Raw genomic sequence first — 27,256 nt, forward strand, 5'->3', positions numbered from 1 at the left:
GGCCGACTGCACTTTTATGCAATCCTAAAAAGATGGACTCAGCTGGATCACAGGTCAGACGGCGTCCACAGTGCCCCCATCTCCCTCATTGTAGGAAATCGTCCGCCAGAGGTTCCGTCTGAATCACATATTTTGGAGATTTGCACAGAAAGCCTGATGCAAGCGCTCAGAGCAGAGCGCAGGATAAATGTGTGTCGAGCCTTACTGCGATCTTTGGAAAGCAGAATGAAAAAAAACAAAAACAAATCAACAGCCGGTGAAGAATTGGTTTTAATTTATTTTTTACGTCATTCCTCAGGCGGTATACGTGATTAGGTGACTTTATTCTTCAGGTCGGTGCGATTACAGCAATACCAGATTTATACTGCGTTTATGTTTGGTTGACATCAAACACTAAAAGACGCTTTTTATTACAAAAAGCCGGATTACTCACCGGTAATGCTCTTTTAGTGAGTCCACGACAGCACCCCACTGGAGAGAGGGATCCGCCCCGCAGTAACAGGAAACCTACCGAGAAATAAAAGGGGGCGGTCCGCCTCTCCTCCTCAGTTTTGATTTCAGAGTACCCGGAGGACCGCCAGTATTAGGCAAATATCATTTATTTTTAAATTTAAAATTTATTTGCTTATGTATGATTAAAAGAATTTTACTCAATAGTAAGTACTATATTAATGTAGGGAGGGATGTAAGAGGGTGCTGTCGTGGACTCACTAAAAGAGCATTACCGGTGAGTAATCCGGCTTTTTACTCTCCGCCACGACAGCACCCCACTGGAGATCTTTTAGAGACCATCACCTAGGGGGTGGGGACCACCGTGCTGAGGACAGTCCTGCCAAAGTCTAGGTCAGAAGTTGACGATAGGTCAAGCCTATAGTGATTATAGAAGGTAGAGGGATTTGACCAAGTTGCGGCCATACATGTAGTCTCAATTGGGACCTCTCCCCTTTCTGCCCTGGAGGATGTCATAGCTCTGGTAGAGTGCGCTGTTATGCCTTCCGGAGGGTTTTCTTTACTCGCGGAATAGGCCAGTCTGATAAGACTCTCTAATCCACCGGGATAAGGTGCTTTTTGTTACTCCATGACCCTTCTTGTGACCCTGGAAGGAAATAAACAGAGCCCTACACTGTCGCCAGCTACTGGTTCTTTCAATGTACTTTAACACTACTCTTTTAACATCTAGAGTGTGGTACTTTTGTTCTTCAGGAGTGGAAGGATTATTGAAGAAAGTGGGCAAGATTATTTCCTGAGACCTATGGAATCTCTTAGCTACTTTGGGAAGGTAGGAAGGGTCTGGTTTAAGGACCAACTTATCCTGAAAGGTTAGCAGGAAAGGTGGATCTATGGAGAGTGCTTGGATGTCACTGATCCTCCTAGCTGAAGTCAGTGCTACCAAGAGGGCCGTCTTTAGTGATAGGCTTTTGATTGGTATTGAATCTATTGGTTCGAATGGAGAGTCTGTTAGGGCTTGTAAAACTAAATTTAGATCCCAGGGAGGAACTATAGGTATATTAACTGGATTTATCCGTTCGCAGGCTGTAATAAATCGGGATACCCATCTATCCCCCGCAATGTTATGGCCATAGAGGGCTCCTAGTGCTGAAACATGAACTTTTAAGGTGTTTACAGTTAACCCCAGTTCTCTCCCTTTCTGAAGAAATTCCAGGATAGATTGTATCGGAATTTCTGACGTGTTTGGAGATGTATGGAATTGTAGGAATTTTTTCCATATCCTTGTATAGATTTTGGTAGTGGAAGGTTTTCTACTTTGGAGGAGTGTGTTAAACAATCCCTCCGAGAACCCCCTTGATTTTAGCATCTGCCTCTCAAATTTCAGGCCGTCAGATGGAGATTGTCCACCTGAGGGTGGAAAAACGGACCCTGGAAGAGAAGATTGGGTGTTAAGGGGAGGACCCAAGGATCTGAGACCGACATGGTTTGCAGCCACAAGAACCATGGTCTCTTGGGCCAGAATGGAGCTATCAGTATCACTCTCGCTCCTTCGTCTCTGATTTTGCGTATGACTTGGGGCAGCAATATGATCGGCGGAAAAGCGTATGCCAGACTGACGTCTTTCCCCCGAAGCTGTGGGAGAAAATGGTATAGGGCGTATTTTACTGCATTTAGCTCTTTAACGTTAGAGGAATAGCAGCTTTCCTCCATGTTCCATAACCCTTGGCAAAAATCATTCCCCATATGAGCGCCCCATCCGTGATGACTGGCGTCAGTGGTTATGGTATGAGATGGCGTTATTACCCATGGAACACCACTCATCAAATGATTTGAATCTTGCCACCACGCTAAGGAAGATAAAACCTCCTGTGACAAGGTTATTTTTGCATTTAGGTGACCAAATAACCATCTATCTTCTTGTAAAATCTGGTGTTGCAGTGTTCGGGTATGATGTTGAGCCCATTTTACTGCAGGTATACAAGAGATAAGGGATCCTAGTAATGACATAGCTTGTCTTAGGGATATACGTGGATTTTCTATTGCAGCTAGGACTTTGTGTTTGATCAGTAGTATCTTTACCTGAGGCAGAAGACACTTTTGGGTTATGGAGTCTAGATTGAACCCCAAGAACGCTTGACAGGAAAGCGGAGTGAGTCTGGATTTGTTGGTATTGATTATCCAGCCTAGATCCTGTAGAGAGGAAACTGCGTGAGCCAAACGATCAGCACATTGAGTAACTGAATTTCCTATGACCAAAAAGTCATCCAGATAGGGCACAATTAAGGTTCTCCTTTTGGCGAAGGTAGGCCATCACCTCTAGCATTATCTTGGTGAAGATTCTTGGCGCTGTAGAAAGGCCGAAGGGCATGGCTACTTATTGGAAATGACGAATCTTGCCGTTGATTGTCACTGCTACCCTGAGGAATTTTTGGTATCTGTCATGAATAGGGAGATGATAATAAGCATCTTTTAAATCAATGCCCCCCATCATACAGTTTGGAAAGAGGAGTTTTATAGTGGATCGAATGGATTCCATCTTAAATGTATGGTTTTCAATAAATGAATTTAGTTTTTTAAGGTTTATGATGGTCCTGAAAGAACCGTCGGGTTTGGAAATCAGGAATAAGGGAGAGTAGAATCCTCTGCCTTCCTGCCCCTCAGGGACTTGGACTAAAACCCGTTTTGATAATAGTGTTTGAATTTCCAGCTCTAGAGCCTGTTGTTGTATAGGCGAGCTGAGGGATGTTATAATATATGACTCGTGGGGAACACGAGAGAATTGTAGTTTAATTCCATCTCGGATGATATTTAAAACCCACGAGCTAGATGTTACTTTTTCCCATTGGGTGGCAAAAAACTTCAGTCTGCCCCCTACTGGTTTATCCTCAAAATTTGTTGTCTTTTGGGGAGTTGGGTCTTCTAAACATGGTACCTCTTTGTCTGTCCTCTTTAGTGGTCCATGGTATTGACCTATCCGTTTGCCTCCTTTTGCCAAACGGTCTCCTCTTACAGGCTCTCCTGTGAAAGGGAATAGAGGAATCAGGAAAAGCTTTCTTCCTGTCCTTTGCCTTTTCGAGTATCTCGTCTAAGGTTTTACCAAAGAGGTACTCACCCTCACATGGGATTGCGCATATTTTAGATTTAGACTGCGCGTCCCCTTTCCAGCTTTTCATCCAAAGCGCTCGTCTTGCATTGTTCACAAGGCCTGCAGATCTTGCTGCTAAACGAAGAATGTCGGCAAATGCGTCCGCCATAAAAGCTGCCGCTCCTCGTATTAAGGGGATGGCCGTCCGTAGTTTTTCTCTTGAAACCTTACTTTCAATTTGCTGGTCTAACTGGTCAATCCAAATGATCATTGACCGAGCAGCGCAAGTGCTGGCTACTGCAGGTTTAAAAATTCCCGTAGCCACTTCCCAAGATCGCTTAAGGGATGATTCAGCCTTACGATCCAATGGATCGACCAGAAGTCCCGCATCCTCCACAGGTAGAGTGGATTGGTTAGAGGTAGAAGCTACGGCTGCATCGACCTTAGGGACTTTGGTCCATGTAAGAAGCTCCTCGTCACTAAACGGATATTTACGTTTAGACGCGGAGAGTAAAAAACTTCTTTGATCCTGCTTCTCCCACTCTTAATTAATGCTTTCACTGCTGGTATAACCGGAAAACATCTCCTCTTTCTCTCTGCCAAACCCGCGAACATTATGTCCTGTGTGGTTTGCGCACCCTTTGTCTCCTCACACCCCATGGTATTTCGAATTGATTTTACCAAGTTGTCCACACTGTCTAAGGGAAAACATGAGCGTCCCTCAATCTCTGATGAGGATGATGATGGTGATGATGATAGGGAGGCTTCTGACAGTACAGTCTGGTCACTATCGGAGTCTGACACAGGTGTCGGTGTTTTGGACTTAACTTTACGCGGTTTTTCCTGGGTCATATTTTTTAGTTCCTCCCTAATAATGGCCCGTAAGTCCGTAACGGACACTATCGCTCCCTGTGTTGTTTCCTTAAAACAGTCTTTGCACAGTTTCTTGGGGTATGAGTCCGGAAGGGGCTGGCTACACAAGGCACATTCCTTATGTTTCGTTTTTTGTCGTCTTTTAGACTAGGCGTAATAAGTAGCGAGAGAGAGAGAAAAGAGAGAAGTAGGGAGACAACGTCAGCTTAATAGGCAGAGTTTGAAAACTCACCCAGTGAAGCAAATAGTACCAAATCAGAAGGCCGAGATCTTGTTCTGGATCCGTCGCTTTTACGAGCGGTCTCCGAGGATCCTCTGGTGTGATCTTTGGCGAGGGGTACTGGATCTCCAGCTGTGGGGTCCATGGCACCTGGTCATGACATCTCTGCCTCACCGTATTACGGTTGGTTTGCAGCTTAAATAGTGCGCCCATTTTTTATTTTTTTTTCCCGACGTAGTGCGCATGCGCGGACCAGCGCCGGCTCCCCCGCCCTAGATCCGGCCTAGGCGCCCCGGAAGTCAATTATCCACTTCCGGTGTAGCCTGTATAGCGGCGGTCGGCGCATATGCGATTCCAGGATTCACACATCGGACAGCAAAATGGAGTGCAGCCGCTTTCTTACCCCACCAGCCGGCCTCCTCACGCTGCCGTACCGCCACTGCAGAAGATGCCGGGCGACCCTCCCCGGACCCAACCGTCTGAGTGCTCCACCAGACGAGGAGGGAGCCGTCTAACGGAACTCCCCTGACGCTGCTTCTGAGCTGCAGCCCCTGCCGTTCTCAAGGATACCGCGCAGGCGGCATGCTAGCCCAGGTATGTCCTGTAGTCCTGTCGTTCCTGAACGTTCCCGCAGGAACAGGAAACCTAAACTGAGGAGGAGAGGCGGACCGCCCCCTTTTATTTCTCGGTAGGTTTCCTGTTCCTGCGGGGCGGATCCCTCTCTCCAGTGGAGTGCTGTCGTGGCGAAGAGTAAAAAATAGTTTTTGCATCCCCATTCCATATTTCGGCCCACAGAGTCATGTCATAGTTTTGTTTTTTTGCAGGACGAATTGACTTTTTTTTATTCGAACCAATTTCTGACATTTTTTGATCAATTTCTATTCCAATTTCGAGAGGCAAACAAGTACAAAAACCAGCATTTCAGGAATTTTGGGGGGGGCTGGGTGGGGTGTCGGGTTTTTTGCCATTCCGTGTGTGGTAAAATTGATAAGGCAGCTTTATTCTTCGGGTCGGTACAATTACAGCGATACCACATTTGTATGTTCTTTTAAATCTTGAAAATACCACTGGCGCTTGCCACCGCAAGACAGGGAGAAAACTATAGTTCAGAAGCAGCTGGAGGTTAAACAGGATCTGTGTATGTACCTGTAGGGAAAATGGGTATGCTAGAAATAAGTGAGGTGTAATCGCCGCGCTAACTGAGCTAAGGTGAACAATACTATATATATATATATATATATATATATATATATAATCATGTGCTGCTGCCATCCTGCACCCCCGTTCTGTCATGTGCAGCTCCCATCCTGTCATGTGCTGCTGCCATCCTGCGCCCGTTCTGTCATGTGCTGCTCCCATCCTGCGCCCCCATCCTGTCATGTGCTGCTGCCATCCTGCGCCCGTTCTGTCATGTGCTGCTCCCATCCTGCGCCCCCATCCTGTCATGTGCTGCTCCCATCCTGCGCCCGATCTGTCATGTGCTGCTCCCATCCTGCTCCCCCGTTCTGTCATGTGCTGCTCCCATCCTGCGCCCGTTCTGTCATGTGCTGCTCCCATCCATATGCCCCATACGCTGCTCCATAAAGGTTTATGGCCCCCATAACATACTCCATGGTATATGCCCCCGTACACTGCTCCATAAAGGTTTATGGCCCCCATAACATACTCCATGGTATATGCCCCCGTACACTGCTCCATTATGGTTGATGGCCCCATAAGATGCTCCATGGTATTATATGCCCCCGTACACTGCTCCATTATGGTTTATGGCCCCCATAAGATGCTCCATGGTATATGCCCCCGTACACTGCTCCATTATGGTTGATGGCCCCATAAGATGCTCCATTGTATATGCCCCGTATGCTGCTGCGATATATATAAAAAAAAAAAAATACCATACTCTCCTATCGTCGCTGGGCGCAGAGTGCTGGGGGGCCTGAGCAGGCGGGGACACCGGCGCGCTGTGGGGGTCAGGTGCCGGAGTCGCCGCTCACTCAGGCCCCCCAGCACTTGCTATATTCACCTGTCCCGTTCCAGCGCTGCGCGCCGCTTCTTCCGGCTCCTCTGGCTGTGACTGTTCAGTCAGAGGGCGGCACGCATTAAGCGCGTCATCGCGCCCTCTGAACTGTGAACGTCACAGGCAGAGGACTGGGACACGGAGCCGCACACAGCGCCGGAACGGGGAACAGGTGAATATACTCACCCTCCTGGCGCGTCCCTGCCTCTCCTTTGGAAATCGCGGTGTGCGTTCAGTGTTTACGCATACCACGATCTCCTGGGAGCGTCACTCTGTGGGGGCCAGACTGCGCCGGCGCGAGTGACGCTCCCAGCGTTATAATATATATATATATATATATATATATATATATATATATACACACACACGTTTATTTATTTACTAATAAAGATGTATTTTTTAATATTGTTATGTAATATACTGATTCTTGGCGTATTCCCGCAGACCCATATCCACACGCACCTTATTATGTGGTCTCTCACAAGTGCCTAATAAATATCACTGGTCAAAACATTCTATACCATTCATCTATCTTTTCCTTTAACTAAACATTTATAATGCACTATAGAGCTAGCCTCTAATCATCAATCAGGCACATAGAAATCAGGCCTAATTAAGGCCCGCTAATTATTAAATCAACTAATTGCTACGCAGCCCATATGGAGTAAGGACAGGGGTATATAAAGGCGGGCAGCCGGTAACAGGGATAGCCCTGACGAAGAGAGGAGACACCTCTCGAAACGCGTTGGTCAATCCCCTACCGAGCCTTCGTCCTCGCTACTCTGCGACGTCACATTCTAGCTCCGCCCAGCCAGCGCGCCACATCCCAGCGTCGCTCACGGCCGGAGCACACGGGTTACTGGCGCCACTCTGTCCACCAGAGGCTCCCCACCTAGCCGCTCTGTAGCGGTAAAACCTCTTCCTATCGGCAGCAATCTATAGCTCCGTACTCCAGCTCTGAAATGTCGTTGCCCTCCTACTACCATTGGGTCCTGCTGAGCACATTACATCACAATTCTACAAGTAAGTGTGCCTCTCCATCAACCATTGACCATCTGTAGGGTGCCGCACTGGGCCACCTTGTAGTGTATTACAATTAGATTCTAATCATCGCACCGCTCAAATGCATCTCATCAGGCAGCAATCCCTAAATGCTGTAAATCGACGCAGCATTAACAGACGGCCTATTGAGCACAGATCCTACAGTGAACGCAACACCACCTGCGCCAGCACCAGGAAGTACCTTTAGCACTACATGAGCCCACAACTACGCAGTTGACACAATTATACTATTTTCCAGCACACTATATATATATAAACCTTTTTTTTTCTAATCATTAGAGCTCTCCCAACAGCTGCAATAGTCAGCAATCAACCCAACACGTTTGTCATCCATGCAATATATATATATATATATATATATATATATATATATATATATATATATATATATATATATATATATATATATATATATATATCCTTTTTTGGCATTGCCCACTCCTGATGTTTTTTAAAATGTTTTGGCACCTTTACACAATAAAAACTACCGTATAAGCCAACCCAATTATAAGCCGAAGCATCTAATTTTACCACAAAAAAATGGTAAAAACTTATTGACTCAAGTATAAGCCTGGTATGTATGGCTCCTCATCCCCATACTTGTATGCATAGCTCTCCATCCCTATCCTGGTATACATGGCTCTTCATTCCCATCCTGGTATACATGGCTCCTCATCCCTATCCTGGTATACATGGCTCCTCATCCCTATCCTGGTATACATGGCTCCTTATCCCTATCCTGGTATACATGGCTCCTCATCCCCATACTTGTATGCATAGCTCTCCATCCCTATCCTGGTATACATGGCTCTTCATTCCCATCCTGGTATACATGGCTCTTCATCCCTATCCTGGTATACATGGCTCCTCATCCCTATCCTGGTATACATGGCTCTTCATCCCCATCCTGGTATACATGGCTCCTCATCCCCATACTTGTATGCATAGCTCTCCATCCCTATCCTGGTATACATGGCTCCTCATCCCTATCCTACTATGCATGGCTCCTCATCCCCATACTTGTATGCATCGCTCTCCATCCCTATCCTGGTATACATGGCTCCTCATCCCTATCCTGGTATGCATGGCTCTTCATCCCCATCCTGGTATACATGGCTCTTCATCCCCATCCTGGTATACATGGCTCCTCATCCCTATCCTGGTATACATGGCTCCTCATCCCTATCCTGGTATACATGGCTCCTCATCCCCATCCTGGTATACATGGCTCCTCATCCCCATCCTGGTATACATGGCTCCTCATCCCCATCCAGGTATGCATGGCTCCTCATCCCTATCCTGGTATACATGGCTCCTCATCCCTATCCTGGTATACATGGCTCCTCATCCCTATCCTGGTCTGCATGGCTCCTCATCCCTATCCTGGTCTGCATAGCTCTCCATCCCTATCCTGTAATGCATGGCTCCTCATCCCTATCCTGGTATGCATGGCTCTTCATCCCCATCCTGGTATACATGGCTCCTCATCCCCATACTTGTATGCATAGCTCTCCATCCCTATCCTGGTATACATGGCTCCTCATCCCTATCCTGGTATGCATGGCTCCTCATCCCCATACTTGTATGCATCGCTCTCCATCCCTATCCTGGTATACATTGCTCCTCATCCCTATCCTGGTATGCATGGCTCCTCATCCCCATACTTGTATGCATCGCTCTCCATCCCTATCCTGGTATACAAGGCTCCTCATCCCTATCCTAGTATGCATGGCTCCTCATCCCCATACTTGTATGCATCGCTCTCCATCCCTATCCTGGTATACATGGCTCCTCATCCCTATGAGGTATGCATGGCTATGCATACCTCCTCATCCCCATACGGGATGCATGGCTCCTCATCCCCATACTTGTATGCATCGCTCTCCATCCCTATCCTGGTATACATGGCTCCTCATCCCTATGAGGTATGCATGGTATGCATGGCTCTTCATCCCCACCCTGGTATGCACGGCCTTCTCATCCCTATCCTGGTATGCATGGCCTTCTCATCCCTATCCTGGTATGCATGGCTCCTCATCCCTATCCTGGTATATATGGCTCTTCATCCCCACCCTGGTATGCACGGCCTTCTCATCCCTATCCTGGTATGTATGGCCTCTTCACCCCTATCCTTGTATGCATGGCTCCTTATCCCTCTCCTGGCCTGCATGGCTCCTCATCCCTATCCTGGTATGTATGGCTCCTCATCCCTATCCTGGTCTGCATGGCTCCTCATCTCTATCCTGGTATACATGGCTCCTTATCCCTATCCTAGTATGCATGGCTCCTCATCCCTATCCTTGTATACATGGCCCCCATCACAAAAACCTTAAAGAATAAATAAACCATTCTTCTTACCTTCCCTGCGCTCCCTCGCAGCGTCTTGTTCTGGTGCCATCAGGGTATGAATATTCACCACCAGTGCAGGCTTTACCCGCAGCAGCCGCCTCCTGCGACCCGCTGCTCCGCCGCTGCAGCTCCCCCTCCGTCTTCTGGGACCCTGACTCGAGTATTAGCAGAGAGGGGCTTCTCCAGCACAAGAAAATGTGATGAAAAACTCGGCTTATACTTGAGTATATACGGTATTTTATAGAAAAAAAATTATTATTTTTACATCGCTTTACTCAGAGAGCTATAACTTTAGTTTTCTGCTGATGGAGCTGTATGGCGGCTTCATTTTTGAGGGACAAGATGACGTTTTCAGCGGTACCATCTATATTTACAACCTTCTTTTTCACTGTGTTTTATTCCACTTTTTGTTCGGTGATATGATGTTTATTTTTTTTTTTCTTCTATGGTTTCTATGTTCACTAAAGGAGTTAACTAGTGGGACAGTTTTATAGGCTGGGTCGCAGAGATACCAAATATGTGCACTTTTTAATCAATTTTTTTATACAAATATTTATTTATGGATACATTATCTCCTGAATTTTTATTATTTTTTTATATTTTTACAATTCTTTTTTTATTTTAAAGTTAACTTTTTTTTTTTACTTTGTCTCCCTATGGGACAATCATTTTTCTCTGATCGCCCATGACGGCACCACGGAGAGAGGGGATCCGCCCACCAAGGACAGGAAACCTACGGATAAAAAGGCGGTACCACTCTCCTGCATCAGTTGGTTTCCTGTCCTTGATGGGAGACCTACGGACTTACCAGTCATCGTTGGAAAATGGGGTGTTCCCAAAATAGATCTCTTCGCGAGCCATTTAAACAAAAAAGTAGCCTCCTTTTGCTCCCTATCTCCCCTGGGGAACCCAGTAGCTGTGGACGCGTTCCTGATCCCCTGGGGTCATCATCTGGTCTATGCCTTTCCTCCCCTCTTTCTGATTCCAGCAGTGCTGAGGAAGATTCGGGAGGACGGGGCGCTGGTCATCTTAATTGCCCCGTTCTGGCCGAAGAGACCTTGGTTCTCATGGATGAGGAAAATGTCAATATCCGACCCTTGGGTATTACCAGACCTCCGGGATCTGTTGTCACAGGGCCCTATCTGTCATCCACAAGTCAAGAACTTGCACTTGACAGCCTGGCTCTTGAGAGGAAAATATTAGAAAACAGAGGGTTCTCTTCGGGGTTAATTTCAACTCTGTTAAAAAGTAGGAAGCCGGTTACAACGAAACAGTACGGCAAAATATGGAAAAAGTTCCTGTCCTTTTCAGGTGCAAAAATAGGGAAAGAGATTCCCATCAATTCCATATTAGAGTTCCTACAAAATGGCCTGGATATGGGGTTAGCCACCAGCACACTAAAAGTTCACGTGGCAGCATTAGGAGCCCTATTTAATTTTGACCTAGCTTCAAATAGATGGATCTCTAGATTCATTAAGGCAGCAGGAAGATCTAGGCCTCTACCAGTAAAAGTGGTTCCTCAATGGGACTTAAACGTGGTCCTTAAAGCACTGACTAGTCCTCCATTCGAACCATTGCATGAATCTACTATAAAAACGCTATCCCTCAAAACCGCTCTATTAGTTGCACTCACTTCTGCCCGTAGGGTCAGTGACTTACAAGCTCTATCAGCCTGCCTTCCTCACACACAATTTCTAGAGGATAGGGTTATTCTAAAAACAGACCCAGCATATCTCCCGAAAGTGGCTTCAAAATTTCACAGGTCTCAAGAGATATCTCTCCCCTCCTTCTACCCCAATCCTAAGAACGAGGAGGAACAAACACTACATACACTAGATGTAAGGAGATGTCTCTTACACTACCTAGAAGTCACTAGAGAGAGTAGGGAGGATTCCTCTCTGTTTGTGTGTTTTCAGGGTCCCCGGAAGGGGAAAAAAGCATCTAAGGCCACCATAGCAAGATGGATCACAGACGCCATCAGTCTATCTTATTCAGCAAGTGGGATGTCCGTTCCTGGGGAGGTTAAGGCTCACTCAACGAGGGCAGTAGCAACTTCCTGGGCGGAGAAGGCCGGAGCTTCCATAGACCAGATATGTAGAGCTGCTACCTGGTCCTCACCATCCACATTCTATAGGCACTATAGATTGGACCTAATCTCCTCTTCAGACCTTACTTTCGGTAAAAGGGTTCTGGAGGCGGTGGTCCCTCCCTGAATGTACCATCTATTCAAATCTCTCCGTGGTGCCGTCATGGGCGATCAGAGAAAAATATAGTTCTTACCGATAACGGTATTTCTCTGAGCCCATGACGGCACCCGTACATTCCCTCCCTTCACTTATGGGTGTACGCCTTGAAAGAGTGCCATAATCCATTTATAAGTTGGAATTCACGCGGTATCTTGTTATGCTAAGCAGTTAAAATTATTTTACAAATGTCTTAGTAGTCTCCCATCGTTATCTATGTAAACAAACTGATGCAGGAGAGTGGTACCGCCTTTTTATCCGTAGGTTTCCTGTCCTTGGTGGGCGGATCCCCTCTCTCCGTGGTGCCGTCATGGGCTCAGAGAAATACCGTTATCGGTAAGAACTATATTTTTTGCAGGCTGATCGCTTGTACATCATGGGGATGCAGCAGAATACCTGTACTGTGCAAACTGTCAGCTCTGTGCTGACAGAGAAAGCTGCTGATCGTGCTCTGTCCATGAATTAGCAACTTTCCTAGCTCTGGTGACCAGGACGCCATCATGACGACATCGGGTCACCATAGCAACGTCATGCCGCAGAGTCTCTGATCCAAAGATAAAGGGGCGGTCATCCCTCTGCCAGCTCCAGCGTTCTATTGCAGCATTTAGGGGGTTAAAGTGCCGGGAGCGGTGCGTGACTGATCCTGGGAATCAGTGCTGGGTGTCCGCTGTCAGAATCAGCTGACACCCGGTGGTGGTCGCCCGCAGCCTCTGTGCACACACATCACGTAGACGTAATAATCCGTCCCGGGACAATAAGGCCCAGAACACCGGGACAGATCATTACGTCTGATGTCAAAGGGTTAAAGCTGAGAATCGGCACCGAGATCCCACACGGATCATATAACTGGATCTTCAATATGTAAAAAGCTAAAATGCCAAAACTTGTGTCACCGTCCAAATAATTCTGGACCTAACTGTATAATATCACCACCCAGAATCCTCCACTGTATACTGTATAATCTCCCAGCAGTCTCCTCTCACCACGCAGAATCCTCCAGTGTACACTGTATAATCTCCCAGCAGTCTCCTCTCATCACCCAGAATCCTCCAGTGTATACTGTATAATCTCCCAGCAGTCTCCTCTCATCACCCAGAATCCTCCAGTGTATACTGTATAATCTCCCAGCAGTCTCCTCTCATCACCCAGAATCCTCCAGTGTATAATGTATAATCTCCCAGCAGTCTCATCTCATCACCCAGAATCCTCCAGTGTATACTGTATAATATCCCAGCAGTCTCCTCTCATCACCCAGAATCCTCCAGTGTGTACTGTATAATCTCCCAGCAGTCTCCTCTCATCACCCAGAATCCTCCAGTGTATACTGTATAATCCCCCAGCAGTCTCCTCTCATCACCCAGAATCCTCCAGTGTACACTGTATAATCTCCCAGCAGTCTCCTCCCATCACCCAGAATCCTCCAGTGTATATTGTATAATCTCCCAGCAGTCTCCTCTCCTCTCCCAGAATCCTCCAGTGTATACTGTATAATCCCCCAGCAGTCTCCTCTCATCACCCAGAATCCTCCAGTGTACACTGTATAAACTCCCAGCAGTCTCCTCTCATCACCCAGAATCCTCCAGTGTATACTGTATAATCTCCCTGCAGTCTCATCACCCAGAATCCTCCAGTGTATACTGTAGCATTTCCCAGCAGTCTCCTCTCATCACCCAGAATCCTCCAGTGTATACTGTATAATCTCCCTGCAGTCTCATCACCCAGAATCCTCCAGTGTATACTGTAGCATTTCCCAGCAGTCACCTCTCCAGTCAGCAGCTCTGTGATCTCATTGGTGAGATCTAGGATCTTCTTCTCAGCCATCGGGGAGTGTGGGGCTTCTGTGATGGGGCTCTCACTCCTGCTCCTTCTTCCGGATACATGGAGATGGATGATGGGAGTCACACAGTCACCTGATGTCTTCTCTATGGTGTAATCCTGTATAAGGAGAGATGCTGATGAATATTACACATAAGGAAACATAAGAACATGACATTTTATGTGTCGTCTCTGCAGCTGCCCGTCCATCTCAGCAGGAGAGCTCATGTGGCACTGACTACCTGGATTACTCCCTGCTGTTTGGGAGGTCCGAGGACCCTGGTAGTTGGAGATCGAGAGTCAACACAAAGCTGCTGCCAGTGGTTGGTGGTGGTGATGTCTGGGCCGCTCTGTCAGCAGTGTGCTGGATACAGCCGTGAGGGGGAAGATAGAAAGATACAGGAGACTCTTCTATGGAATCCAACTTGGATATAGAAGCTGAGGAAGAACGGGCACAAAACCTGGTAACTTCTCAGAGAATAACGGGAAACCCTCTGAAAGACGTCCTGTTACCTATACTAATAATAGGTGTCGTTTACCAAAACATCTTCTCCAGGTTCGTCTCGTCCGATTTGTAAGATCAATGTACACGGCTGAACACTAGATGTACAGACCTTCTTGAGGGCCCGGAAGGTCTGGACTATATGATATTTATATCAGGACTGTATGGGAGGAACACATTATCCTTGTCTGCATGAATTACATGAAGGAGTTAGGAGGAGACATTACTTTGTTACTTGTGGTGGAGTTGGATTCTGCCGGCTGAGCACTCCGGATAGGGGATGGATTCAGGGAAGTGATCACTGGAGGGGTTTGTTTTCCTTACACTGAATTTAGGGGCATGAAGCAGTTATCCCAAAATATCAAAAGGTTTTATTAAAAAATAAAAAAGAATGGAAATATTAAAAAACAAACAAACACATAAGTGACTACAGAAACTAGTGAGGTCAGTCAGATCCTTGCAGTTTAGGTCCAAAAATGCCAGATCTGCCAGATGGATAGAGAGGCAAGAGGCAAAATACGACCATGATCATTAGGTGCCAAAGAGCTGCGATGGTAACCGGAGCCGAACAATCTCCGCTAGGTCTGACATGTACAGAAACCTGAAGTAGGGTCTAATATGCAGCCAGTGCTACAACTGTACATGGAATTCAGCAATTCTTAGTGAGGCCTCCATGGCCGTCTTGGCACTAGTCACTGCTTGGCAGGCCCCACGGAATATTTAGATTTTCAGATTTTTATTAGTGATGAACGAATATATTCGTTACTCGAGATTTCCCGAGCACGCTCAGGTGACCTCTGAGTATTTTTTAGTGCTCGGAGTTTTAGTTTTTCTTGCCGCAGCTGAATGATGTACATCTGTTAGCCAGCATAAGTACATGTGGGGGTTGCCTGGTTGCTAGGGAATCCCCACATCTAATCAAGCTGGCTAACAGATGTAAATCATTCAGCTGAGGTGAAGAAAACTAAATCTCCAAGCACTAAAAAAATACTCGGAGGACACCTGAGCGTGTGTGGTAAATCTTGAGTAACGAGTATATTCGCTCATCACTAATTTTTATCCTCATATAGCAATGAATGCCCCTTGTGTCCTGGGAGCAGAAAGTGGTCGGTTGAGGGAGTTGGCACAAGGATCTTCACAGAGGTGGGAGAAAGCCACAGGGGCAAAACCAAAGACCAAATCATAAGTCAGCAGACACCTCGTCCTGACACCTCGGCCTGGAGGGTGGAGCTTCAAAGGTTGGGCAGATGGTCCTTTGTAGCCAGAAATCTAGCTAGGAAGTGGGGTTGAAGAAAACAAGCTGGGTAATATGCAATGTACTCGCCTCCTTATTAGCCCTCGCTCCAGTTACAAACTAGTAATGTTAATGTCACAATCTAGGCCATCCTGGAAACTTGAGCCCAGGACCAGTCATATAAAAATATAGAACAACAATGGAAAGATGTCCACATGTGGGTGTCAACTGAGCCGAGTGTGATACATAAACCTTCCCAAACCTCAAGGAAACAGAAGAACCTGAGACGGAAAAGTTTAGGCATTTCTGTTAAATCAAAACAGTTATAAAATAAAAAGGAGAATTAGGCTAGGTTCACATTGCGTTAGTGCAATCCGTTTAGCGCTAGCGGATTGCGCTAACGCAATGTTTTGTAGGAGGCTGCGGTCGGGGTCGCGGTAACGTCCCCGCTCTCGCAGATCCCCGATCTGCGAGAGCGGGGAACGGACCGCGGGCGCGCCTCGGACGCTGCAAGCAGCGTCCGCGGCGCGCCAGGAATCACCGGCGCGTCGCTAGCGCGTGCCAAACATGGCACGCGCTAGTAAAGCGCGTTCCCATTAGCGTGAATGGGCGCGCTAACGGACGCGTTGCACGGCGTTAATTTCGCCGTGCAACGCTGTCCGTTTAACGCGGTCCCATAACGCAATGGGAACCCAGCCTTATTTGCATCTCTCCTTATTTTCTCTTTTTATACCTGTGCATTTTAAAATAAAGCTTAAACCTTTAATAAATTTTGTCCTTCTCTGCTCTAAGAATCCATAGCCTTTCAGAAAGCGTGAGGCCAATCGACTGTCGGACAGCAGTGTGTATTTTTGGGACTGGTCGCCCCGTTTATTTGACATAGTGTACTCCCCAGCTCTTAAATATCTGAAGTTCATTTCCCCAATAGCAATAGCAGACCCCCAAGGGGGCACTTTTCTCTGTAGGTAAGGGGTATTAATTCACTATAGGCTCCTCCTGGGGACAGTGTAGGTGGGGGACATGTTCCTCTATAGGCTCCTTTTCCATGTGTCACTATAGGTAGCAGAACTTTTCTCTGTATGCTCCTCCATAAGTCTTGACAGGTGGATGACTTATCAATAGGCTCATCCTCCATGTGTCTTTGTACGTAGGGGCACTTTTTTGTATATGTTCCTCCTCTATGTGTCACTGTAGGCAGGGACACTATTCTAAAGCCTCCACCATTATATGTCACTAAATGTGGTGGCACTAATTTCTATAGTCTCCTCCTCCTCCTCCGTGTGCCACTGTAGGATGGGGGCAGGTTTCTTTATAGGCTCATCCTCCATGTGTCACGGTAGGTAGAGACACATGCTCTACAGACCGGACATTCAGCGTCTCCCACTCACACACCATCTCCTCACCTCGCCCTCTATCTGTCGGAGTCCCACAAGGTTCAGTCCTTGGGCCCCTGCTCTTCTCCATTTACACTTTTGGCCTGGGACAGCTCATAGAATCTCATGGCTTTCTGTATCACCTCTATGCTGATGACACACAGATCTACATCTCTGGACCAGATATTACCTCCCTTCTAACCAGATTCCCTCAATGTCTGTCCACTATTTCATCCTTCTCCGCTAGATTTCTGAAACTTAACATGGACAAAACAGAATTCATCATCTTTCCCCCATCTCACGCGACCCCAACAACAAACCTATCCATTACAGTGCATGGCTACCCACTCTCCCCAGTCCCACAAGCTCGCTGCCTCGGGGTAATCCTTGACACGGATCTCTCCTTCAAGCCACATATCCAAGCCCTTTCCACTTCCTGCCGACTTCAACTCAAAAATATTTCACGAATCCGTACATTCCTCAACCAAGAATCTGCAAAAACCCTAGTCCATGCCCTCATCATCTCTCGCCTTGACTACTGCAACCTCCTGCTCTGTGGCCTCCCCTCGAACACTCTCGCACCCCTCCAATCTATTCTAAACTCTGCTGCCCGACTAATCCACCTGTCCCCCCGCTATTCCCCGGCCTCTCCCCTCTGTCAATCCCTTCACTGGCTCCCCATTGCCCAGAGACTCCACTACAAAACCCTAACCATGACGTACAAAGCCATCCACAACCTGTCTCCTCCAGACTCTCGCCTACCATCGAAACCTTCAAAAAGAACCTGAAGACCCACCTCTTCCGACAAGCCTACAACCTGCAGTAACCACCGATCGACCAAACCGCTGCATGACCAGCTCTATCCTCGCCTACTGTATCCTCACCCATCCCTTGTAGATTGTGAGCCCTCGTGGGCAGGGTCCTCTCTCCTCCTGTACCAGTTATGACTTGTATTGTTCAAGATTATTGTACTTTTTATTATGTATACCCCTCACATGTAAAGCGCCATTGAATAAATGGCGCTATAACAATAAATAAGAATAATAATAATATTAATATAGGCTCTGCCACCATGTGCCACTGTAGCTGGGGGGGCACTTCTGTAATGTGTCTGCAAATGGGGGTACATTTCTTTATAGGTCTCATTTTGCGGTCTATAAAGTTCACACTGTTTAGCAATGACTCTTGTCTGGTATCCCAGAACCATGGGTTCCTTCCCGGTCCCTAATGCTAGGAGCGCTCTAGCTCGCCCTGTTCCCCGGGTTACTTCTAATGGTGAAGATGTCGGGGCCACATACCTTGCCTTAGCTCCTGATTCCACCCTTAGTCTGTACTCTTCCCCCACCCATGGAAGAGGGGAGTAGTAATGTACTGTAATACACCAGACTATCAAGATAATATGAACAGGATTAACAAAAAAAAATACCCAACCTACAAATATATACTCACATATAACAGAGGGATGCACCGGGGAGAGGAAGATGGGGTTAAACCAAAGTAGAAAAGGAAAGGGAATTATCACACACTCAAAACCTAGCAACAGTCACAGATAAATCCACCAACCACTTACTCAGATAACCACCGCCAAGCATCTCCAGCCATGCAGCATAAGCTAGCTATGACAATGAGACCTAGCCAGAGCCCAGATTATATAAGAGATGGGAGTTGGCTAACAGGGTGATATCCATAACCCTGTATGTAACCCCTTTTCACATGTACAGCACCATGGAATTAATGGTGCTATATAAATAAATAAACAAATAACAGTGCACAGCTGAGAGCCTTAGCTCCAGAAGCTCTCAACAGAGCAGATTAACACCTGCACTGCCCAAAGAAATGTACACCATTTAATACGAAGGTGCAGTGCTTCTAATCAGTGCAGGAGTAGAAGAATTGAGATGCTGCAGTCTTCTGGTTACTCTCAGTCATGGCAAACCCATGACAGTACCCTCCTTGTACAACAGACCTCCGGAACCTCAGATCCGGGTTTATTGGAGTGTGCCTCGAGAAAACACCAGATCAGCCTGGCCGCATGAACGTCAGATGGTGGTACCTACATCCTATCTTCAAGACCATATCCCTTCCAGTGTACCAGATGCTGAAGTGACTGACAAACTAAGCGAGAATCAATGATCTTTGCCATCTGAAATTTTTAATTTCCATCCACAATGACAGAGATGGTGGTAGTGGTGATGGTACAGAGGGTGCAAAGTATTTTTTGAGCAGAGATTGATGAAACACATTATGGTTCCTAAAGGTGGGCGGCAAAGCTAGGCGGAATGCTACGGGATAGACAACTGCCACAACCTTATAAGGAGCAATTAACCTGGACCCAGTTTACAAGAGGGAACCTTCAACATAATGTTCCTTGAGGACAACCATACCAACACACAGGTCCAGACCCACCAAATGTCCAGACCCACCAAAGAAGCAAGAAGACCATGGAGAAATCACCAACCACACAACTGAAGAACCGATATCAAATCTTTGTAGACGATGAAGATGGCACACCTAAGAACGAAGCAATACCAGCAAGCAAAAAAGAAAAGGGCACACAGCAACAAGTGACAGCAAAAAGTACAGCCAAGAAGCAACGAAGAGTGGTGGTGGTGGGAGACTCACTACTGAGAGGCACAGAAGCAGCCATCTGCAGACCGGACATAACTGCAAGAGAAGTATGCTGCCTTCCAGGTGCGATGATCAAGGATGTGACCGATAGGATACCAAAGCTCTTCAGCTCCAAGGACGTCCACCCATTTCTTCTGATACATGTTGGCACCAATGACACGGCAAGGAAGAACCTACCGACAATCTGCAAGGACTTTGAAGAGTTGGGGAAGAAAGTAAAGGAACTGGATGCACAGGTAGTTTTTTCTTCTATCCTTCCAGTAGATGGGCATGGCACCAGGAGATGGAACAGGATCCTTGATGCAAACAACTGGCTAAGACGATGGTCCAGACAACAAGGATTTGGATTCCTGGACCACGGTGTGAATTACTGGTATGATGGACTCCTCGCCAGAGACGGACTACACCTCAACAAACCTGGGAAACACACATTCGCCAGAAGACTCGCTACACTCATCAGGAGGGCGTTAAACTAGAAGAAGAGGGGACGGGAAGAAAAACATTAGACTCGAACAAAGACGACCCAGGAAAACATACTCAGAAGGGAGGTAAGAACATTTCTAAAACAATCCACAGTGAGGAGATTGGAACAAAACAAAATCCTCTAAACTGCATGCTCGCAAACACCAGAAGCCTGACAAACAAGATGGAAGAACTAGAAGCAGAAATATCTACAGGTAACTTTGACATAGTGGGAATAACCGAGACATGGTTAGATGAAAGCTATGACTGGGCAGTTAACTTACAGGGTTACAGTCTGTTTAGAAAGGATCGTAAAAATCGGAGAGGAGGAGGGGTTTGTCTCTATGTAAAGTCTTGTCTAAAGTCCACTTTAAGGGAGGATATTAGCGAAGGGAATGAGGATGTCGAGTCCACATGGGTTGAAATTCATGGAGGGAAAAATGGTAACAAAATTCTCATTGGGGTCTGTTACAAACCCCCAAATATAACAGAAAGCATGGAAAGTCTACTTCTAAAGCAGATAGATGAAGCTGCAACCCATAATGAGGTCCTGGTTATGGGGGACTTTAACTACCCGGATATTAACTGGGAAACAGAAACCTGTGAAACCCATAAAGGCAACAGGTTTCTGCTAATAACCAAGAAAAATTATCTTTCACAATTGGTGCAGAATCCAACCAGAGGAGCAGCACTTTTAGACCTAATACTATCTAATAGACCTGACAGAATAACAAATCTGCAGGTGGTCGGGCATCTAGGAAATAGCGACCACAATATTGTACAGTTTCACCTGTCTTTCACTAGGGGGACTTGTCAGGGAGTCACAAAAACACTGAACTTTAGGAAGGCAAAGTTTGAACAGCTTAGAGATGCCCTTAATCTGGTAGACTGGGACAATATCCTCAGAAATGAGAATACAGATAATAAATGGGAAATGTTTAAGAACATCCTAAATAGGCAGTGTAAGCGGTTTATACCTTGTGGGAATAAAAGGACTAGAAATAGGAAAAACCCAATGTGGCTAAACAAAGAAGTAAGACAGGCAATTAACAGTAAAAAGAAAGCATTTGCACTACTAAAGCAGGATGGCACCATTGAAGCTCTAAAAAACTATAGGGAGAAAAATACTTTATCTAAAAAACTAATTAAAGCTGCCAAAAAGGAAACAGAGAAGCACATTGCTAAGGAGAGTAAAACTAATCCCAAACTGTTCTTCAACTATATCAATAGTAAAAGAATAAAAACTGAAAATGTAGGCCCCTTAAAAAATAGTGAGGAAAGAATGGTTGTAGATGACGAGGAAAAAGCTAACATATTAAACACCTTCTTCTCCACGGTATTCACGGTGGAAAATGAAATGCTAGGTGAAATCCCAAGAAACAATGAAAACCCTATATTAAGAGTCACCAATCTAACCAAAGAAGAGGTGCGAAACCGGCTAAATAAGATTAAAATAGATAAATCTCCGGGTCCGGATGGCATACACCCACGAGTACTAAGAGAACTAAGTAATGTAATAGATAAACCATTATTTCTTATTTTTAGTGACTCTATAGCGACAGGGTCTGTTCCGCAGGACTGGCGCATAGCAAATGTGGTGCCAATATTCAAAAAGGGCTCTAAAAGTGAACCTGGAAATTATAGGCCAGTAAGTCTAACCTCTATTGTTGGTAAAATATTTGAAGGGTTTCTGAGGGATGTTATTCTGGATTATCTCAATGAGAATAACTGTTTAACTCCATATCAGCATGGGTTTATGAGAAATCGCTCCTGTCAAACCAATCTAATCAGTTTTTATGAAGAGGTAAGCTATAGACTGGACCACGGTGAGTCATTGGACGTGGTATATCTCGATTTTTCCAAAGCGTTTGATACCGTGCCGCACAAGAGGTTGGTACACAAAATGAGAATGCTTGGTCTGGGGGAAAATGTGTGTAAATGGGTTAGTAACTGGCTTAGTGATAGAAAGCAGAGGGTGGTTATAAATGGTATAGTCTCTAACTGGGTCGCTGTGACCAGTGGGGTACCGCAGGGGTCAGTATTGGGACCTGTTCTCTTCAACATATTCATTAATGATCTGGTAGAAGGTTTACACAGTAAAATATCGATATTTGCAGATGATACAAAACTATGTAAAGCAGTTAATACAAGAGAAGATAGTATTCTGCTACAGATGGATCTGGATAAGTTGGAAACTTGGGCTGAAAGGTGGCAGATGAGGTTTAACAATGATAAATGTAAGGTTATACACATGGGAAGAAGGAATCAATGTCACCATTACACACTGAACGGGAAACCACTGGGTAAATCTGACAGGGAGAAGGACTTGGGGATCCTAGTTAATGATAAACTTACCTGGAGCAGCCAGTGCCAGGCAGCAGCTGCCAAGGCAAACAGGATCATGGGGTGCATTAAAAGAGGTCTGGATACACATGATGAGAGCATTATACTGCCTCTGTACAAATCCCTAGTTAGACCGCACATGGAGTACTGTGTCCAGTTTTGGGCACCGGTGCTCATGAAGGATATAATGGAACTAGAGAGAGTACAAAGGAGGGCAACAAAATTAATAAAGGGGATGGGAGAACTACAATACCCAGATAGATTAGCGAAATTAGGATTATTTAGTCTAGAAAAAAGACGACTGAGGGGTGATCTAATAACCATGTATAAGTATATAAGGGGACAATACAAATATCTCGCTGAGGATCTGTTTATACCAAGGAAGGTGACGGGCACAAGGGGGCATTCTTTGCGTCTGGAGGAGAGAAGGTTTTTCCACCAACATAGAAGAGGATTCTTTACTGTTAGGGCAGTGAGAATCTGGAATTGCTTGCCTGAGGAGGTGGTGATGGCGAACTCAGTCGAGGGGTTCAAGACAGGCCTGGATGTCTTCCTGGAGCAGAACAATATTGTATCATACAATTATTAGGTTCTGTAGAAGGACGTAGATCTGGGGATTTATTATGATGGAATATAGGCTGAACTGGATGGACAAATGTCTTTTTTCGGCCTTACTAACTATGTTGCTATGTTACTATGTTACTATGTCTCCAATCAACCATAATTATCAATAAACCCCTTACCACAGACATAATTATGAAAACCGTTCCTCCTCGGGTATTCCAGAAGAACGATTCCTATTAAATGAGCTGAACGGAGGATGAAACTCGTATGTCCCAAAAAAACGGGAAGTAACCAGTAGACTCAACAATGATTATTTACTGTGAATTCAGCAGTAAATAGGTAACCTAATCCTCTTGATTCCCAGACACAAAAGACCCAAGATAAGTTGTAAGATTCTGGTTGACCCGTTCAGTTTGGCTATTAGGCTGTGGGTAAAATGCAGAAGAGAACGACAGATGGATCCCCAGACGATTGCCAAACACCCTCCAAAAGTTGGAAATAAATTGCACCCCAATCTCCAATGAAAAATTGTGCCAAGGTCTTGGCGTTAGGTTATGCGTGTAGCGCAATAAAATGTGACCATTTACTGAATCTGACCACCATCAAAATTACAGTATTACCTGTCGACACAGCAAAATCAGTGATAAAGTCCACCGATAAATGAGTTCAAGGTCTACTGGGAATCGCCACTGGCTGGAGAGACCCAGACGATAGAGTATGAAAGGTTTTAGAATGCACACAGACACTGCAGGCAACTACATACAGTGGGGGGAAAAAAAGTATTTAGTCAGCCACCAATTGTGCAAGTTCTCCCACTTAGGCCAGCCTCACACTCAGCGTATAAAAATACGGTCCGTTATTTACGGCCGTAATATGCAGAAAAGTCCCCAAAATAGTGATCCATATGTCATCCGTAGGCAGGGTGTGGCAGCGTAATTTGCGCATGTCATGTCAGATTATAAAAAACAATCATAAGCTAATAACAGGGTGGGAGCTGTGTCCCCCAATGAATGGCTCGGAGAAAAGGATTTTACAGTGAGTACACAAAAATCCCTATTTCTCCTTCGCCTCATTGGGGGACACAGACCGTGGGACGTCCCAAAGCAGTCCTTGGGTGGGGACAACAATAGATCAGGCCCTGTGTAACCGCTACTTACAAGTGCGCCACCGCGGCCTGCAGAGTCCGCCTGCCCAGACTCACATCTGTGGAAGTGTTGGAATTATAGTGCTTAAAGAATGCATGCGGACTGGACGAATCCGCAGGCTTGCAAGCGTGCCTTGCCGACGCCTGGTGCCTAGAACCCTTGATAGACAGGGAGATAGGCTGACATCTAGCACGGAAGGACTCCTGAATGGTGGAACGAATTCACCATGTTATCACGGTCGATGAAACGGCTAAACCCTTCCTGAAAATGTCAGGAAGCCTTCCTCTACCGTCAGGAAGCCCAAATAAAGCGTCCAACCTTCTTAAGGACGCCGTCCTCAAGACGTACCTACTCAGAGCACTCACTTCGTCCAGAATATGGGGGAACTCATTCCATTTTGTGGACTGGTGCCAAAAGAGATGAGAGAAGAACTATGCCCTCATAACAGTGGTAATACAGTACCACCTTGGTAACAAGGGATGGGGATGGCCTGAGGACAACCTTGCCTCGAAGGTAATGAGGGAAAAAAGTCTGAAAGAGCAGAGCAGCTAGCTCCGAAGACTCGTCAGAGTGAGAATATTGCAGAGGAAAAAGGGGCGACTTTCCCTGATAGTAAAGTCTGCCCGGATGCAAAGGAGCCTACTGTAAGGCTCCTAGGAATAATAAGGTCCCAATGAGCTAACGGTATGCGATAGAGTAGGACTACGTGTGAAACCTCCCTGTGAGAAAGTCCCTACTTGCAGTTTTGCTGCGATAAGGCGAGAAGATACTAGCTCTGCAAACAAAAAACGGACGTGGTCAGTGCGGATCTCTGAAGATCACTGGGGCCCCTTTCTGCTTCCGAAAGGCTTTCGGAAGTAGTGGAAGGGGAGTTATGGAAACTGGTACCACGGCAGAACCAGAGCATGGAGTGCGATGGCTCTTGGATCTCGAGGCCGAACCACGAACTCGAGTACATTGGCCTTCAGTCTGGATGTCATCCCACCTACAACTGGAGAGCTCCAGTAAGGGCAGATCTGATGGAAGACTTTGGGGTGAAGTTCCCACTGACTTGAGGCGGAACCCTGACGGCTGAATTTGTTTGCCGTTCAGAGTCCAACTCCTGGGATATATACTACCGAGATCACCGAATAATAGACTTTGGCCCATCAGAGAAAGTGAGGTACCTCGGTTACGCGCCTGACCGTGGGTACCTGCTAGATGACTGACGTAAGGCACCGCCGTGGCATTATCCAATTGAATTCGGATAGGGAGACCCGACAGAAGGCAGTGGACCTGCTGTAGGACTACCGTTCGGATCTCGAGAACAATGATAGGGAGAAAAAGACTGGCATTGGTAGTTACTAATAACCATTGAACCGGGAGAAAGGCCCTGGATGAAGAAGGAGCTCAGAGACTATTGTCTGAAAGTCTGTTTGACTTGCTGAAAACGAGCGGCGCGAAGGAAACCGCTTCCATTGTCGTCACCATTTTTCCTCAGAACTCTCCTAGTAAATCGAATGAAATGAGGGGGTGAGTAATCAAGTCCTCAGAACTCTCCTTGCGCGAGCTCCCTGTTGAAGGGCCATGACCTTGTCTCGAGGAAGAATTACCATCCTTCTAGAAGTGTGCAGGATCATCCTCAAAAAGGATATCTGCTGGGCTGGAAATGAGGAGAACTTGTCTAAGTGTAGCTGCCAGCCCAGGTGAGAAGGTATCGCAAGTGATATAGACGACTCAGCGTAGTCCTGGAAGGGCGGCTAGACAGTCGACCACACAGGGCAGGACGAGCACGCCTCTAGAGTGCAAGAGAAACATGACATCTGCCATGACCCGTGCGAACACTCTGGGTGCGGAAGCAAGGCCGAAGGACAAGGTTGTGACTTGAAAATGCTGTTGACGAATGGAAAGGCGAAGGAATTTTTGCAGAGGGTAAGCACCCCGAATATCGATGGATGCCGGAAACTGCACCTTTTTCTGTTGAAGTAATGGCTGAGCGGAGGGACTCCATCCAAAGAAGGAGGACCATGTCAAAGGTTGTTAGAAGTTTGAGGTCCAGGGTCGATCTTACTTTTCGTTCCCCTGTTTGGAACCAAGATCCCTTAGATCTAGACTGTGCTGGACAATCCTTATACAATCCTTTGTCAGTCTCCCGCTCAAAGGATTTGATTGGCCAGTTGTTACTGGTGTGAATCAAGGTAGTTAAGGTCTCCAGCCAGGAGACCATTGCTCTAGCAATCCATGCGGCCGCTAGGGAGGATAGAGCGCCGAAGACGGAACGAACCAGATTTGCTATCTGACAGTGCGTGGTATTTTTCATTGATGACCCATCGGGTAGGGATACTGGTAGGTATACCACAGGAGATTCCACCCGGTTAATCTGCCCCATGGCAGAATGTGCGGCTGCATCCAGCAAGTCATAGTCTCTTGCCATCGCCGCTCTCTTTTCACGGTGCAGAGATAAAAATTAGGAACCCTCGATCCATCAACCTCTTAACAGGGAAGTGGAGAGGAATTGTCCGCCTTCTTGCATCTTCCGCTAAATAGTGGTGATGCAGAGGGGGGTGCTCGTACGCCAAAAAGGGTGCCTCTATATGTCCACAGAGTTCAGGTCTCCGGGTGGACAGGACAGGTTGTCTGGCGTTAGGCCAGGATGCAGAAGAGGAAACATGGAGACGACACTCCGTATGCTCGTCTGTTGATGGTGTGGGGAGATCGGTGCCCTTTAAAGGACCCGTCGCCCTTAAAAAAACAGGCCAGGCATGGCATCCCACGTAGACGCTTCTGTCCAGTGAATCGCTTATCCGAATTGAATGGCAAATGCTCTCGAGGGAGTTTAGTCTCTGAAGCTCTGGCAAGTTCAGGCAATATCCAATCCATATTCAGAGCCTTGTTGTCATCAAATCATTGGT

At 46.4% G+C, this 27,256-nt stretch overlaps 1 protein-coding gene across 1 annotated transcript in view; it reads right to left on the minus strand.

Moving 5' to 3' along the window:
- LOC138638921 (zinc finger protein 484-like) overlaps positions 1–27,256 on the minus strand; it is a 143,147-nt gene that overhangs the window by 29,268 nt on the left and 86,623 nt on the right. The window contains exon 4 of the mRNA XM_069728671.1: positions 14,061–14,234. Coding sequence (XP_069584772.1) covers positions 14,061–14,234 — 174 coding nt within the window. The remainder of the gene's footprint in view (positions 1–14,060; positions 14,235–27,256) is intronic.

Source organism: Ranitomeya imitator, chromosome 5 (genome assembly GCF_032444005.1).
Source record: "Ranitomeya imitator isolate aRanImi1 chromosome 5, aRanImi1.pri, whole genome shotgun sequence".
Classification (NCBI taxonomy): Eukaryota; Metazoa; Chordata; class Amphibia; order Anura; family Dendrobatidae; genus Ranitomeya; species Ranitomeya imitator.